At 37.7% G+C, this 16,711-nt stretch overlaps 2 protein-coding genes across 5 annotated transcripts in view; one reads left to right on the top strand and one right to left on the bottom strand.

Annotated features, from left to right (window-relative positions):
* pygb (phosphorylase, glycogen; brain) overlaps nucleotides 1-15,828 on the top strand; it is a 32,147-nt gene extending 16,319 nt beyond the window's left edge. Inside the window, exons 15-21 of one of the 2 annotated variants that reach the window (XM_033614055.2) lie at nucleotides 2,540-2,598; nucleotides 2,671-2,812; nucleotides 2,910-3,117; nucleotides 9,889-10,023; nucleotides 11,465-11,531; nucleotides 12,585-12,788; nucleotides 15,058-15,828. In XM_033614055.2, coding sequence (XP_033469946.2) covers nucleotides 2,540-2,598; nucleotides 2,671-2,812; nucleotides 2,910-3,117; nucleotides 9,889-10,023; nucleotides 11,465-11,531; nucleotides 12,585-12,746 — 773 coding nt within the window. In that variant the 3' untranslated portion in view covers nucleotides 12,747-12,788; nucleotides 15,058-15,828. Of the gene's footprint in view, nucleotides 1-2,539; nucleotides 2,599-2,670; nucleotides 2,813-2,909; nucleotides 3,118-9,888; nucleotides 10,024-11,464; nucleotides 11,532-12,584; nucleotides 14,602-15,057 lie in introns of those variants that run through there. The other variant, XM_033614053.2, reaches the window with a different exon arrangement.
* Nucleotides 14,663-16,711, bottom strand: part of abhd12 (abhydrolase domain containing 12, lysophospholipase) — a 35,792-nt gene continuing 33,743 nt past the window's right edge. For 2 of the 3 annotated variants that reach the window (XM_078160953.1, XM_078160954.1), the window contains exons 13-14: nucleotides 16,573-16,700; nucleotides 14,663-15,099 (exon numbers count right to left, since the gene is read on the bottom strand). In XM_078160953.1, coding sequence (XP_078017079.1) covers nucleotides 15,054-15,099; nucleotides 16,573-16,700 — 174 coding nt within the window. In that variant the 3' untranslated portion in view covers nucleotides 14,663-15,053. Of the gene's footprint in view, nucleotides 15,100-16,572 lie in introns of all 3 variants that reach the window. The other variant, XM_078160955.1, reaches the window with a different exon arrangement.

Raw genomic sequence — 16,711 nt, 5'->3', positions numbered from 1 at the left:
CGTCACTCTCTACAACTGTAAGACTGAATCATCAAGCGGTCACTCTCTACAACTGTAAGACTGAATCATCACACCGTCACTCTCTACAACTGTAAGACTGAATCATCACACCGTCACTCTCTACAACCGTAAGAATGAATCATCAAGCGGTCACTCTCTACAACCGTAAGACCGAATCATCAAGCCGTCACTCTCTACAACCATAAGACTGAATCATCAAGCCGTCACTCTCTACAACCATAAGACTGAATCATCAAGCCATCACTCTCTACAACCGTAAGACCGAATCATCAAGCTGTCACTCTCTACAACTGTACGACTAAATCATCAAGCCGTCACTCTCTAAAACCGTAAGACCGAATCATCACACCATCACTCTCTACAACCGTAAGACCGAATCATCAAGCTGTCACTCTCTACAACTGTACGACTAAATCATCAAGCCGTCACTCTCTAAAACCGTAAGACTGAATCATCACACCATCACTCTCTACAACCGTAAGACCGAATCATCAAGCTGTCACTCTCTACAACTGTAAGACTGAATCATCAAGCCGTCACTCTCTACAACCATAAGACTGAATCATCACACCGTCACTCTCTACAACCGTAAGACCAAATCTGCGTGCCGTCATTCTCTACAACCGTAAGACCAAATCATCACACAGTCACTCTCTAGAACCGTAAGACCGAATCATCACACCATCACTCTCTACAACTGTAAGACTGAATCATCAAGTGGTCACTCTCTACAGCTGTAAGACCGAATCATCAAGCCATCACTCTCTACAACCGTAAGACCAAATCTGCATGCTGTCATTCTCTACAACCGTAAGACCAAATCATCAAGCCATCACTCTCTACAACCGTAAGACCAAATCTGCATGCCATCACTCTCTGCAACCGTAAGACCAAATCTGCATGCTGTCACTCTCAACAACCGTAAGACCAAATCTGCATGCCGTCACTCTCTATAACCGTAAGACCAAATCATCACACTGTCACTCTCTACAACCGTAAGACCGAATCATCACACCATCACTCTCTACAACCATAAGACCAAATCTGCATGCCATCACTCTCCACAACCGTAAGACTAAATCATCTAGCCGTCACTCTCTACAACCATAAGACCAAGTCATCACACCGTCACTGTCTACAACCGTAAGACTGAATCATCTCGCCATCACTCTCTACAACTGTAAGACCAAATCATCACACGGTCACCACTTACAGCCGTCAAACCAAATCATCACATCGTCACTCTCTACAACCGTCAGACCAAATCATCAAACTGTCACTCTCTACAACTGTAAGACAGAATTATCACACCGTCACTCTTTACAACCGTCAGACCAAATCTGCATGCCGTCACTCTCTAAAACCATAAGACTGTATCATCAAGGTGTCACTCTCTACAACCGTGAGGCCGAGTCATCACACTGTCACTCTCTACAACCGTAGGACCGTATCATACAGCCATCACTCTCTACAACCGTAAGACCGAATCATCAAGCTGTCACTCTCTACAACCATAAGACTGAATCATCAAGCTATCACTCTCTACAACCGTAAGACTGAATCATCAAGCTGTCACTCCATACAACCGTAAGACCAGATCATCACACTGCCACACTCTCCAACCGTAAGACCAAATCATCACGCAGTCACTATCTACAACCAAAAGACTAAATCCTCAAGCCGTCACTCTCTACAACTGTAAGACCGAATCATCAAGCTGTCACTCTCTACAACTGTAAGGCTGAATCATCACACCATCACTCTCTACAACCGTAAGTCTCAATCATCACACCGTTACTCTCTACAACCGTAAGACCAAATCTGCATGCCATCACTCTCTACAACTGTAAGACAGAATCATCCCGCAGTCACTCTCTAAAACCGTAAGACCAAATCTGCATGCCGTCACTCTCTACAACCGTAAGTCTGAATCATCAAGCCGTCACTCTCTACAACTGTAAGACCGAATCATCAAGCCGTCACTCTCTACAACCGTAAGGCCGAATCATCACACCATCACTCTCTACAACCGTAAAACCAAATCTGCATGCCGTCACTCTCTACAACCGTAAGTCTCAATCATCACACCGTCACTCTCTACAACCGTAAGACTGAATCATCACACCGTCACTCTCTACAACCGTAAGACCAAATCTGCGTGCCGTCATTCTCTACAACCGTAAGACCAAATCATCACACAGTCACTCTCTAGAACCGTAAGACCGAATCATCACACCATCACTCTACAACTGTAAGACTGAATCATCAAGCCGTCACTCTCTACAACCATAAGGCCGAATCATCACACCGTCACTCTCTACAACCGTAAGACCAAATCTGCATGCCGTCACTCTCTAAAACCGTAAGACTAAATCATCAAGTCGTCACTCTCTACAACCATAAGACCAAATCTGCATGCCTTCACTCTCTACAACCGTCTGACTGGTGGAGACTTTACAGTGTCACAGTTTAATTAAACGCTGAGATCTATTTACTTTGTTTGTTTGTTTGTTTGTAGGAATCAAGCTGCACCCCAACAGAGAGTTTGTCCCTCGGACAGTGATTATTGGAGGAAAGGTAATCAGATTGCATATCAATATATAAAGCTATGAGGTGATTATTGATGATTAACCCTGTGCTGTCCATCAGGCGGCTCCTGGTTACCACATGGCCAAATTGATCATCAAACTGATCACCGCCATCGGTCAGGTGATCAATAACGACCCTGCTGTGGGAGACAGGCTGAAGGTCATCTACCTGGAGAACTACAGAGTGTCTCTGGCTGAGAGAGGTGAGGAGGAGGAGGAGTAGGAGGAGAAGGAGGAGGAGGAGGAGGAGGAGGAGAAGTGAATTAGAGTGTTGAGTGTGTGCTTGTTTCGTTCACCCAGTGATCCCGGCTGCAGATGTGTCGGAGCAGATCTCCACAGCAGGAACTGAAGCTTCAGGAACAGGAAACATGAAGTTCATGTTGAACGGCGCTCTGACAGTGGGAACGATGGACGGAGCCACGGTGGAGATGGCGGAGGAGGCCGGGGAGGAGAACCTGTTTATCTTCGGCATGAGGGTGAAGGACGTGGAGGAGATGGACAGGAAGGGGTAAGCACGCTTTACATCACTTCCTGTTTTCTTCAGAGATTAAGATCACTGTGTGCAGTCGAGTTTTCACAAAGTTTCTTTTCCTTGTGTCTTTGAGTTTTCCAGATGGAGGACAATAGATGACTTCAAAAGATAAATAAATGTACCAATAAATACAGAAATTAAAACACAAGTAAATAAATAAATAAATAAATAAATAAATACTGAGGTATATTGAAAAAAAATTAAAGATGTAGTGTATGTAAATCCATAAGGGAATAAATGTTGCAATAAATATGGAAATTAATAAATAAATGCAAAAAAAGAACATTATGAAAAACAGTCATAGTATAGTATGTCGTCAAAAATTACGGACTCCCTCCTGGGATCGAACCCTATCATAGTATAGTATGTTGTCATAACAAACATCATAGTATGGCACGTTGTCAAAAATCATGAAAAAATGTCATAGTATAGCATGTCGTCCAAAATCATGTATAAACATCATAATATGGGGCGTCGGTAGCGTTGTGGATAGTGTCGGCGCCCCATGTACAGAGGCAATGCCTCACTGCAGCGGTCGCAGGTTCTGCTGCATGTCAACCCCCACTCTCTCTCTCTCTCTCACCCCATTTCAGTCTGTCCTGTCCATTAAAGTGAAAAAGCCCACAAAAATAATCTTATAAAAACAAAACAAACAAAAAAAACTTCATAGAATAGCATATCGTCCAAAATCATTGAAAAATGTCATAGTATAGCATGTCCTCCAAAATCATGAAAAAAAAAACGTCATAGTATAGTATGTCGTCCAAAATCATGAAAAAAAACATCATAGTATGGCATATTGTCCAAAATCATAAAAAACGTCATAATATAGCAGGTCGCCCAAAATCATTAAAAAAACATCATAGTATGGCATGTCATTCAAAATCATTAAAAAAGTCATAGTATAGCATGTCGTTCGAAATCATGAAAAAAAGTCATAGTATAGCATGTCGTTCAAAATCATTAAAAAAGTCATAGTATAGCATGTCGTTCGAAATTATGAAAAAAAGTCATAGTATAGCATGTCGTCCGAAATCATGAAAGAAGTCATAGTATAGCATGTCGTCCAAAATCATGAAAGAAGTCATAGTATAGCATGTCGTCAAAAATCATGAAAAAAAGTCATAGTATAGTATGTCGTCCAAAATCATGAAAAAAAGTCATAGTATAGCAAGTCGTCCAAAATCATTAAAAAAGTCATAGTATAGCATGGCGTCCACAATTATTAAAAAAGTCATAGTATAGCATGTCGTCCAAAATCATGAAAAAGTCATAGTATAGCATGTCGTCCAAAATCATTTAAAAAACATCATAGTATAGCATGTCGTCCAAAATCATGAAAAAGTCATAGTATAGTACGTCGTCCAAAATTATTAAAAAACATCATAGTATAGCATGTCGTCCAAAATCATGAAAAAGTCATAGTATAGTACGTCGTCCAAAATTATTAAAAAAGTCATAGTATAGCATGTCGTCCAAAATCATGAAAAAGTCATAGTGTAGCATGTCGTCCAAAATCATTAAAAAAGTCATAGTATAGCATGTCGTCCAAAATCATGAAAAAGTCATAGTATAGTACGTCGTCCAAAATTATTAAAAAAGTCATAGTATAGCATATCGTCCAAAATCATGAAAAAACATCATAGTATAGCATGTTGTCCAAAATCATGAAAAAGTCATAGTATAGTACGTCGTCCAAAATTATTAAAAAAGTCATAGTATAGCATGTCGTCCAAAATCATGAAAAAGTCATAGTATAGTACGTCGTCCAAAATTATTAAAAAAGTCATAGTATAGCATGTCGTTCGAAATTATGAAAAAAAGTCATAGTATAGCATGTCGTCCGAAATCATGAAAGAAGTCATAGTATAGCATGTCGTCCAAAATCATGAAAGAAGTCATAGTATAGCATGTCGTCAAAAATCATGAAAAAAAGTCATAGTATAGTATGTCGTCCAAAATCATGAAAAAAAGTCATAGTATAGCAAGTCGTCCAAAATCATTAAAAAAGTCATAGTATAGCATGGCGTCCACAATTATTAAAAAAGTCATAGTATAGCATGTCGTCCAAAATCATGAAAAAGTCATAGTATAGTACGTCGTCCAAAATTATTAAAAAACATCATAGTATAGCATGTCGTCCAAAATCATGAAAAAGTCATAGTATAGTACGTCGTCCAAAATTATTAAAAAAGTCATAGTATAGCATGTCGTCCAAAATCATGAAAAAGTCATAGTGTAGCATGTCGTCCAAAATCATTAAAAAAGTCATAGTATAGCATGTCGTCCAAAATCATGAAAAAGTCATAGTATAGTACGTCGTCCAAAATTATTAAAAAAGTCATAGTATAGCATGTCGTCCAAAATCATGAAAAAACATCATAGTATAGCATGTTGTCCAAAATCATGAAAAAGTCATAGTATAGTACGTCGTCCAAAATTATTAAAAAAGTCATAGTATAGCATGTCCTCCAAAATCATGAAAAAGTCATAGTATAGTACGTAGTCCAAAATTATTAAAAAAGTCATAGTATAGCATGTCGTCCAAAATCATGAAAAAACATCATAGTATAGCATGTTGTCCAAAATCATGAAAAAGTCATAGTATAGTACGTCGTCCAAAATTATTAAAAAAGTCATAGTATAGCATGTCGTCCAAAATCATGAAAAAGTCATAGTATAGTACGTCGTCCAAAATTATTAAAAAAGTCATAGTATAGCATGTCGTCCAAAATCATGAAAAAGTCATAGTATAGTATGTCGTCCAAAATTATTAAAAAAGTCATAGCATAGCATGTCGTTCGAAATTATGAAAAAAAGTCATAGTATAGCATGTCGTCCGAAATCATGAAAGAAGTCATAGTATAGCATGTCGTCCAAAATCATGAAAGAAGTCATAGTATAGCATGTCGTCAAAAATCATGAAAAAAAGTCATAGTATAGTATGTCGTCCAAAATCATGAAAAAAAGTCATAGTATAGCAAGTCGTCCAAAATCATTAAAAAAGTCATAGTATAGCATGGCGTCCACAATTATTAAAAAAGTCATAGTATAGCATGTCGTCCAAAATCATGAAAAAGTCATAGTATAGCATGTCGTCCAAAATCATTTAAAAAACATCATAGTATAGCATGTCGTCCAAAATCATGAAAAAGTCATAGTATAGTACGTCGTCCAAAATTATTAAAAAACATCATAGTATAGCATGTCGTCCAAAATCATGAAAAAGTCATAGTATAGTACGTCGTCCAAAATTATTAAAAAAGTCATAGTATAGCATGTCGTCCAAAATCATGAAAAAGTCATAGTGTAGCATGTCGTCCAAAATCATTAAAAAAGTCATAGTATAGCATGTCGTCCAAAATCATGAAAAAGTCATAGTATAGTACGTCGTCCAAAATTATTAAAAAAGTCATAGTATAGCATGTCGTCCAAAATCATGAAAAAACATCATAGTATAGCATGTTGTCCAAAATCATGAAAAAGTCATAGTATAGTACGTCGTCCAAAATTATTAAAAAAGTCATAGTATAGCATGTCGTCCAAAATCATGAAAAAGTCATAGTATAGTACGTCGTCCAAAATTATTAAAAAAGTCATAGTATAGCATGTCGTCCGAAATCATGAAAAAGTCATAGTATAGTACGTCGTCCAAAATTATTAAAAAACATCATAGTATAGCATGTCGTCCAAAATCATGAAAAAGTCATAGTATAGTACGTCGTCCAAAATTATTAAAAAACATCATAGTATAGCATGTCGTCCAAAATCATTAAAAAAGTCATAGTATAGCATGTCGTCCAAAATCATGAAAAAGTCAGTGTAGCATGTCGTCCAAAATTATTAAAAAACGTCATAGTATAGCATGTCGTCCAAAATCATTAAAAAAGTCATAGTATAGCATGTCGTCAAAAATCATGAAAAAAGTCATAGTATAGCATGTCCAAAATCATGAAAAAGTCATAGTATAGTACGTCGTCCAAAATTATTAAAAAAGTCATAGTATAGCATGTCGTCCAAAATCATGAAAAAGTCATAGTGTAGCATGTCGTCCAAAATCATTAAAAAAGTCATAGTATAGCATGTCGTCCAAAGTCATGAAAAAAAGTCATAGTATAGCATGTCGTCCAAAATCATGAAAAAAAATCATAGTATAGCATGTCGCCCAAAATCTTTAAAAAAAATCATAGTATAGCATGTCGCCCAAAATCTTTAAAAAAAGTCATAGTATAGCATGTCGTCCAAAATCATGAAAAAAAGTCATAGTATAGCATGTCGTCCAAAATCATGAAAAAAAATCATAGTATAGCATGTCGCCCAAAATCTTTAAAAAAAGTCATAGTATAGCATGTCGTCCAAAATCATGAAAAAAAGTCATAGTATAGTATGTCGTCCAAAATTATTAAAAAAGTCATAGTATAGCATGTCGTCCAAAAACATTAAAAAAGTCATAGTATAGCATGTCGTCCAAAATCATGAAAAAAAAATCATAGTATAGCATGTCGCCCAAAATCTTTAAAAAAAGTCATAGTATAGCATGTCGTCCAAAATCATGAAAAAAAGTCATAGTATAGCATGTCGTCCAAAATCATGAAAAAAAGTCATAGTACAGCATGTCGTCCAAAATCATGAAAAAAAAATCATAGTATAGCATGTCGCCCAAAATCTTTAAAAAAAGTCATAGTATAGCATGTCGTCCAAAATCTTTAAAAAAAGTCATAGTATAGCATGTCGTCCAAAATCATGAAAAAAAGTCATAGTATAGCATGTCGTCCAAAATCATGAAAAAAAATCATAGTATAGCATGTCGCCCAAAATCTTTAAAAAAAGTCATAGTATAGCATGTCGTCCAAAATCATGAAAAAAAGTCATAGTATAGCATGTCGTCCAAAATCATGAAAAAAAATCATAGTATAGCATGTCGCCCAAAATCTTTAAAAAAAATCATAGTATAGCATGTCGCCCAAAATCTTTAAAAAAAGTCATAGTATAGCATGTCGTCCAAAATCATGAAAAAAAGTCATAGTATAGCATGTCGTCCAAAATCATGAAAAAAAGTCATAGTATAGCATGTCGTCCAAAATCATGAAAAAAAATCATAGTATAGCATGTCGCCCAAAATCTTTAAAAAAAGTCATAGTATAGCATGTCGTCCAAAATCATGAAAAAAAGTCATAGTATAGTATGTCGTCCAAAATTATTAAAAAAGTCATAGTATAGTATGTCGTCCAAAATTATTAAAAAAGTCATAGTATAGCATGTCGTCCAAAATTATTATAAAAGTCATAGTATAGCATGTCGTCCAAAATCATGAAAAAGTAATAGTATAGCATGTCGTCCAAAATCATGAAAAAAAAATCATAGTATAGCATGTCGCCCAAAATCATGAAAAAAAGTCATAGTATAGCATGTCGCCCAAAATCATGAAAAAAAGTGATAGTATAGCATGTCGTCCAAAATCATGAAAAATTCATAGTATAGCATGTCGCCCAAAATCTTTAAAAAAAGTCATAGTATAGCATGTCGTCCAAAATCATGAAAAAAAGTGATAGTATAGCATGTCGTCAAAAATCATGAAAAATCATCATAGTATAGCATGTCGTCCAAAATCATGAAAAAGTCATAATATAGCAGGTCGTCCAAAATCATGAAAAAGTCATAGTATAGCATGTCGTCCAAAATCATGAAAAAGTCATAGTATAGCATGTCGTCAAAAATCATGAAAAAGTCATAGTATAGCATGTCGTCCAAAATCATGAAAAAGTCATAGTATAGCATGTCGTCAAAAATCATGAAAAAGTCATAGTATAGCATGTCGTCCAAAATCATGAAAAAGTCATAGTATAGCAGGTCGTCCAAAATCATGAAAAAGTCATAGTATAGCATGTCGTCCAAAATCATGAAAAAGTCATAATATAGCAGGTCGTCCAAAATCATGAAAAAGTCATAGTATAGCATGTCGTCCAAAATCATGAAAAAGTCATAATATAGCAGGTCGTCCAAAATCATGAAAAAGTCATAGTATAGCATGTCGTCCAAAATCATGAAAAAGTCATAATATAGCAGGTCGTCCAAAATCATGAAAAAGTCATAGTATAGCATGTCGTCCAAAATCATGAAAAAGTCATAATATAGCAGGTCGTCCAAAATCATGAAAAAGTCATAGTATAGCATGTCGTCCAAAATCATGAAAAAGTCACAATATAGCATGTCGTCAAAAATAATGAAAAAGTCATAATATAGCATGTCGTCCAAAATCATGAAAAAGTCATAATATAGCATGTCGTCCAAAATCATGAAAAAAAGTCATAGTGTAGCATGTCGTCCAAAATCATGAAAAAGTCATAGTATAGCAGGTCGTCCAAAATCATGAAAAAAAAAATCATAGTATAGCATGTCGTCCAAAATCATGAAAAAAAAGTCATAATATAGCATGTCGTCCAAAATCATGAAAAAGTCATAGTATAGCATGTCGTCCAAAATCATAAAAAAGAAGTCGTAGTATATTTTGCAATCAAGTAAGTAAATTATTTCATTGCCATAAACATTCAGAAAAAGAATGTATAATTCTGTCCTTCAGTTTTATTAAAAACATCACATTAGAGTTACAAAAATGATACTGCAGTATGTAATAAATACAACATATAAAATGTCATAGTACAGTATGCCATAAACAATGTCATTATGGTAAATAAAAACAATATAGCTGCAGTCTGTGACATCACTTCCTGTTTACTTGTGCTGCAGGTACAATGCCAGAGAGTTCTACGAGCATCTGCCGGAGCTCAAACTGGCCGTGGATCAGATCCAGAGCGGCTTCTTCAGTCCCAATGAACCTCAGCTGTTTACAGAGCTGGTCGACATGCTGATAAACCACGACAGGTAAACATCTCACCTGAGTGTGTGTGTGTGTGTCTCACACAGGAACAGTTTGTTTTCATCATTTTCATCCTGATTCAACCGAAACTTTAATTTGTCACTAATTATCAGACCAGATTTAAAGAAACACTAATTCATTTTTGTTTGAAATCAGCTGATGAATCAGTTTTTAATCTCAGTTTAAACTGGATTTTGTATTTCGATCTGTTTCAGTGTTTTTTTTTTTTGTGTGTGTGTGTGTTGTGTCGTGTAAAACACTTTAAATGAAGTTATACATAAAATTAAATGTAAAGAAAAGAGCATCTTTTATATTTTATTTGCTGTTTGTCCCCTTTACTGTAACTGTGATTCAGTCAGGATCACTTCCTGTTTTTGTCCTTTGCAGGGTAACATTAGGTTCATTTCTGTGTCCATGGACGTGGTTAGCTTAGCTTTGCACAAACACTAGGAGCAGGGGGAAACTGTTAGCTTATCTTAGCACACACACTGTGAGCAGGGTGAAACAGTTAGCTTAGCTAAGCACAAACACTGTGAGCAGGGGGAAATTGTTAGCCTAGCTAAGCACAAACACTGGGAGCAGGGGGAAACTGTTAGCTTAGCTTAGCACAAACACTGGGAGCAGGGTGAAACAGTTAGCTTAGCTAAGCACAAACACTGTGAGCAGGGTGAAACAGTTAGCTTAGCTAAGCACAAACACTGGGAGCAGGGGGAAACTGTTAGCTTAGCTTAGCACAAACACTGTGAGCAGGGTGAAACAGCTTAGCTAAGCACAAACACTGTGAGCAGGGTGAAACAGTTAGCTTAGCTAAGCACAAACACTGTGAGCAGGGGGAAACTGTTAGCTTAGCTTAGCACACACACTGTGAGCAGGGTGAAACAGTTAGCTTAGCTAAGCACAAACACTGTGAGCAGGGGGAAACTGTTAGCCTAGCTAAGCACAAACACTGGGAGCAGGGGGAAACTGTTAGCTTAGCTTAGCACAAACACTGGGAGCAGGGTGAAACAGTTAGCTTAGCTAAACACAAACACTGTGAGCAGGGTGAAACAGTTAGCTTAGCTAAGCACAAACACTGAGCAGGGGGAAACTGTTAGCTTAGCTTAGCACAAACACTGTGAGCAGGGTGAAACAGTTAGCTTAGCTAAGCACAAACACTGTGAGCAAGGGGAAACAGTTAGCTTAGCTTAGCACAAACACTGTGAGCAGGGGGAAACTGTTAGCTTAGCTTAGCACAAACACTGTGAGCAGGGTGAAACAGTTAGCTTAGCTAAGCACAAACACTGTGAGCAGGGTGAAACAGTTAGCTTAGCTAAGCACAAACACTGTGAGCAGGGGGAAACAGTTAGCTTAGCTTAGCACAAACACTGGGAGCAGGGGGAAACTGTTAGCTTAGTTAGTATTGTTCCTCTGCTGTGTGTAAAACGTCCCTTTGTGTTTGTGTGTCAGGTTCAAAGTGTTCGCCGATTACGAAGACTACGTCCGGTGTCAGGAGAGAGTCAGCGAGCTGTACAAGGTAACTCACCTGGTGACCGTCCTCTCAGGTCGCATCTGATGAACAGATGATGTTCTCTGTCGTCACTCTCCTGATGATGTCAACATCATAAATGTTTATATTTTGTTTCTGTAGTTTGGTTGCAAACACTACATGAGCCTCAGCTGCTGTTGCCATGGAGAAGCAAATGGTCAGGTGTGAATCAGAGTTAAAACACGTTGCCATGGTTACTGAATTATTCTCAGACCGATCAGAAAGTGGCTGAGTAACCTGCTGTGAAAAATTAAAGCCTATCTATATTATTTGACTGCTGAAAGAAAAGTTCACTGTTGACTTCCACTGTCTCTCGGTTTGTGGACCAAAATCTTGTTCCATGTTTTGGTTCAGAAGTTAGTTTGAGTTTCCAAACAGCAGTGTGATATTCAGCGGCACCACAACCGATGATTCAGTTGCGTTGACCTCCAGTGAAACTCAACAACAGAACTAAAAATGTTTCCCATTGACTCAAATAGTTTTCATCACTGAACCATGAAAAATTGTTGGTCATAGTGAACCTAAAACCTTATGCAAGAAACTTTACGTGAAAGAAAATCCCATTAACTTTCAGTTAATTGTTACTTTTTCATTTACCTTAAACAAACTGACTGTCCCACTGATTTAAAATACTGTAGAAGTAAAAATGTTCCCTATTGACTTTCAGTGTCAACACAACAAAGTTTTCCATTTAATCCTCCGGTAGAATCTGACCCACTGACTTTCATATTCATTCTTATATGGCTCTAACAGTAAAACAGTCAACTTAGTAGAAGTCAGTAAAATGTAGAAAGTGAAGAAGTGCTTCAATGGCTTTTGACTCTCCATTGACTTAGACTAAAAGTATTTGCAGTTTTTTTAATAAATTGTCACCTGTAGCATCAGAGCAGCTCTGTGATTGGATGTTTCCTGGTGAAAGGCGTCATGGGAGTTGTAGTAGATGAGATATTTTCAGTTGTTGTGATGATTCCAACAGAACATCATTAATATCCACGAGACAAATAATTGAAACTAGTCGCCGTGTTTCATGTTTCCCTTCAGAACCCCAAAGAGTGGACCAGGATGGTGATCCGGAACATCGCCGCCTCTGGAAAGTTCTCCAGCGATCGGACCATCTCTCAGTACGCCCGTGAGATCTGGGGAGTCGAACCATCCGACGTGAAGATCCCAGCGCCCAACAAACCACTCGAGCTGCGTGAGTGATGAGCGGGATCTGGATGAAACCTAAACATCTAATCACAATCAGTAAGGATCGATTCACCCCGAAACATTGATTTCCATTTTCTTTCTTTAGTTTACCACCCTCATCTCAGTCACACCACTTAGCATAGCCAGCAGCTACATGTTGCTACATGCAGCTAACGGTTAAAATTTAACTCCAAAAAACATTTTATACATTCACACCAGTATTTAGCACACGTCCTCGTTCATTAGTTTGTCTTTTCTACGGTTATCAGAAAAAACCCTGACTCAGTAGACGTCAATGGAATTTAATGGAAGTGAGGGAGTGGGTCATTGGTTTTTGACCCTCCATTGACTTGTATAGAAACGTGAAGTATTCACAGCTTGAGGTCAATATCTATTCCACTGATGCAGAAATACTTAAGGCCACAAAAAAAAAGTTTGCCGTTGACTTTCAGATAACCTATAACATTACCTTATGTGTGGAGGTCTAAACATTAACGATTTATACTTTACACTGATATAAGTTGTCGAATTGTAAAGTAGTCAGACACAAAAACAACCACATTAACATTTGTAGTAAGTTTTACAGGCGTTTTGTTGCCATATCATGTTTCTTTTTTTTTTTTACTGCTCCACTGACTTACCTTCAGCAGTAAACTCTGCTCCATTTATTTACACTTAAAATAAAAACAAACAAACAAAATCTTTCAGTGCCTCACAGCTAATTGTTCTCCTTTTAGTGACTTCACACAAATGATCACGCTGATTTAAAATATTGTAGAGGCACAACAAAGCAGAATCTGACCCATTGGATTAAAGTTTACTTATTATTAACTCTAACGTTACATCCTAAATTTAGTGGGAGTCAATAGAACTTAAGGAGGTACTTCTTTGGTTTTTGATTTTCTATAGTTTTTGAATAGAACTTAGTCTTTTCTAAATATTTTCAGCTGGAGGTCAATATCTGTTCCACTGCTGCCAAACTAAAAACATTTTGTTAACTTTAAGTTAAGCTGTGAAGTTACTATCCTCAAATTTACTCCAATGCCTTACAGTAGAGTAAAGTTTGCCTTTAAAGCCTACAGTAGAATCTGACCCATTGACTTTCAGTAGCATCCTCCATGTCTACAGTTTTACTTGCCGAAACTTAAAATCCAGCAGACCTTTGTCATTTTGTTCCATTGACATCAGTTACAACTGGTAATTGCTCCACTGACATACACTGGGACTTTGTGTGTACTTCTAGAGAACAATTTATTCCATTAACCGGCTCTGTTTTTGTACCCTGAATGGAAACTAAAGATTTTTGATTTCTTTGACTTTGTGGAACTAAAAATGTGTCCCTTTGACTTCCTGTACGTTTACCGTTCACTTCACTTCTCTGACTGTCATATGAATGGGACAATGGGTTTTCTGTTTTCAGGTTATTTTGTTTTCTATGAACTCCATTAAAAAAAAAAAAAAAAATTCTGCACTTTTAAGTTTTATTCGTAGCGCTGATGTCGCTCATGCTGCGTTCAGGTCATGTGGGATTAAACAGTGATTGGGAAAACTTCACGTTAATGACTTGGAACCATTGACTTCACACTCAGTCATGTGAGAGTTAAAAAATACTGTGTTGTTATTGATGTCCATTAAATTTGGGTTTACTTTTCGTAATTGTTTTTTACTTAGCAAATGCAAATTTTGGGGAGAAAAAATTAAAAGCGGTACGTCCAACATGACGTGAGCATGACACAGAGGCCTCAGCGTTGTACTCCAGGTGTCTTGTGGGTAATGGAGTCCATTCAGAATCCCTGTTTACTTACCATGAATGACAGTCTGATTCACGTACTGTATCTGTTGCTGAAATAAACTGTTGTTGCACTCAGAATGTCTTCGGTGTGTTTGATTTTCCTACCACTCAAAAAACCCGGGAAAAAAAAACAGTGTCATAAAACAAGAAATATTTAATCCATAATTCATATTCAAGTCATAACAGGCCTTCAAACCCAGAAAAGAAACGCCATCAGATGGACCCAAAACAAAAATTTAAAAATCACACAATAAGATCAGATATTAAAAAGATCGATCGTCTCTGTTCGTTCTCCAGTTTGGTTTGATCACCGTCCTCCTCCATCTACAGTACGTTAAACACACTCCGCTGTGAGTCCAGTTACCATGGCAACCCAGTGCGCTGTGAAGCCAGTGTTGGCGTGAGAGGAATGGAAAATAAAAGGAATGACATGTTTGTTGTTCATTTCATGCGACAACCTTCAGTCTCGTCAGGAAACAAATGTGTGTGTGTGTGTGTGTGTGTGTGTGTGTGTGTGTGTGTGTGTGTTCTCAGGCTGAGTCGTCCGTCTGTTGGTGAGCCGTGCCGAGGAAATCACTGCAACGACACAACACAGACACAAGACGTCAGCGTGACCATCAAACAGAAACAGGACAACATTCAAAACAGTTTGACAGTAAAGTTTGTTTCAGTCACGTGAGCCACGTTTAATCTTTGGTGTCCAGCTCAGCCGACGCTGAGGTCACACCAGGACGTGCACGACTGGTCCAGTAGCTCATTAAATGTTGCTAAATTATTGAACTTATTACAATTTGATGTGATTAAATTCACCCAGTGAAAATTCTGTTTTAATCAGGCACGTTTCCAAAGTTTTATTTTCTTAAAGAATTTACCTCCAAATTGTTTTCAATAAATGTTTGTTGTAATCAGTGAGCTGTCGACATGTTTTGTCGGATAATAAATGTTCAAAGTGCCACATTTTATTGAAAACACAATTTGATGATTAAATATTTTAAATGTCTTTTATAATTCAGGTAATATTCTTTAGACAATGTTTAACCTCACAGATTAAACTGAGCTCAGTTGTCTGATTGGCCGAAGAAACAAACAAGTTTGATGGGACTAAACGGGATCTCCATGACGACCACAGAGGAGATGGAGACAACAGAACACTGAACGATCCCTGAACGTGACAACGTGTTCCACGGCTGTACCTCTCACAGAATATCATTATTTTCATTATTATTGTTATTCATACATTTCAAACTGAGGCAAGGAAATGAGAAAAACATGTAAATGTGAAATAAATTTTGTTCTTGAAAATGACTGACGAAAATATATTCTTCTCAGCTTTTTGTCTGAAATGTTTTTCACCTGTTCTGCTTTATTTTGTTGCTCTTCAGTTTACTGCTCTGTGTACCACCTGGTCTGGTGGGAGCTAATGTTAGCTAGTGGTGCCGCTCATTCAGTGATTACCTCTAGTAACACCGTCCTGACCCATCAGCGTTGCTATAGGAACACTGTTCCTGCCCTCCAGTCTCCGCCCAGGTCGCCCCGGTGAGCAAGCAGCTTCATTTTAAGCCACAAACCCCTTCAGCATCATTAGCATTGTTATTACTGTTAGGTCTGTTCGCACTACTAGCAATGTCAGCACAGCTAGCGGTAGCACAGTTTTCTTATCAGCTCCCTAATCATGGATCATTACAGAATATATAGTAACTTTGACCACAGTTCATTTGAGGAGGACCGCTCCAAGGAAATGTGTTTAGATGATCAAACAGACGATGGATCACAGATGTTTGTTTCTGGCTGCAGCGTTAGCTCGCAGAAAAGTTTACACTTGTTGATTACAAACTTTGTTGTCTGTTGATAATTTGACTCAGATTAGTGCTAAAATGTTTTTAAGGGACAAGTCTGCCTGTCCTGACGACAGGGACACAAAACCCCCGGGGACAAATATGACAAGTGTTTTGACTCTAAGTCAAACCCTGCTGACCCAGGCTGTGATCTGTTCTGCTACAAGAACCAGATGAGAGTTTACTGTGGTGCTGGTGGTGGTGTTGCTGGTACCTGAGGATGTTTGGCAGCTCTGGGCTCCTGTAGATGAACTTGTGCTTGTAGGCCAGAGAGGATGGGAAAGGAACAAACTGAACCTTGTGACCGCTGAGGCTCTTCGACTGGGACGCCAGGGTGTACAGCTGCAGGACGA

This window comes from Epinephelus lanceolatus, chromosome 17 (assembly GCF_041903045.1).
Source record: "Epinephelus lanceolatus isolate andai-2023 chromosome 17, ASM4190304v1, whole genome shotgun sequence".
In the NCBI taxonomy this organism is placed as follows: Eukaryota; Metazoa; Chordata; class Actinopteri; order Perciformes; family Serranidae; genus Epinephelus; species Epinephelus lanceolatus.
This window is presented reverse-complemented; position numbering and strand designations above follow the sequence as displayed.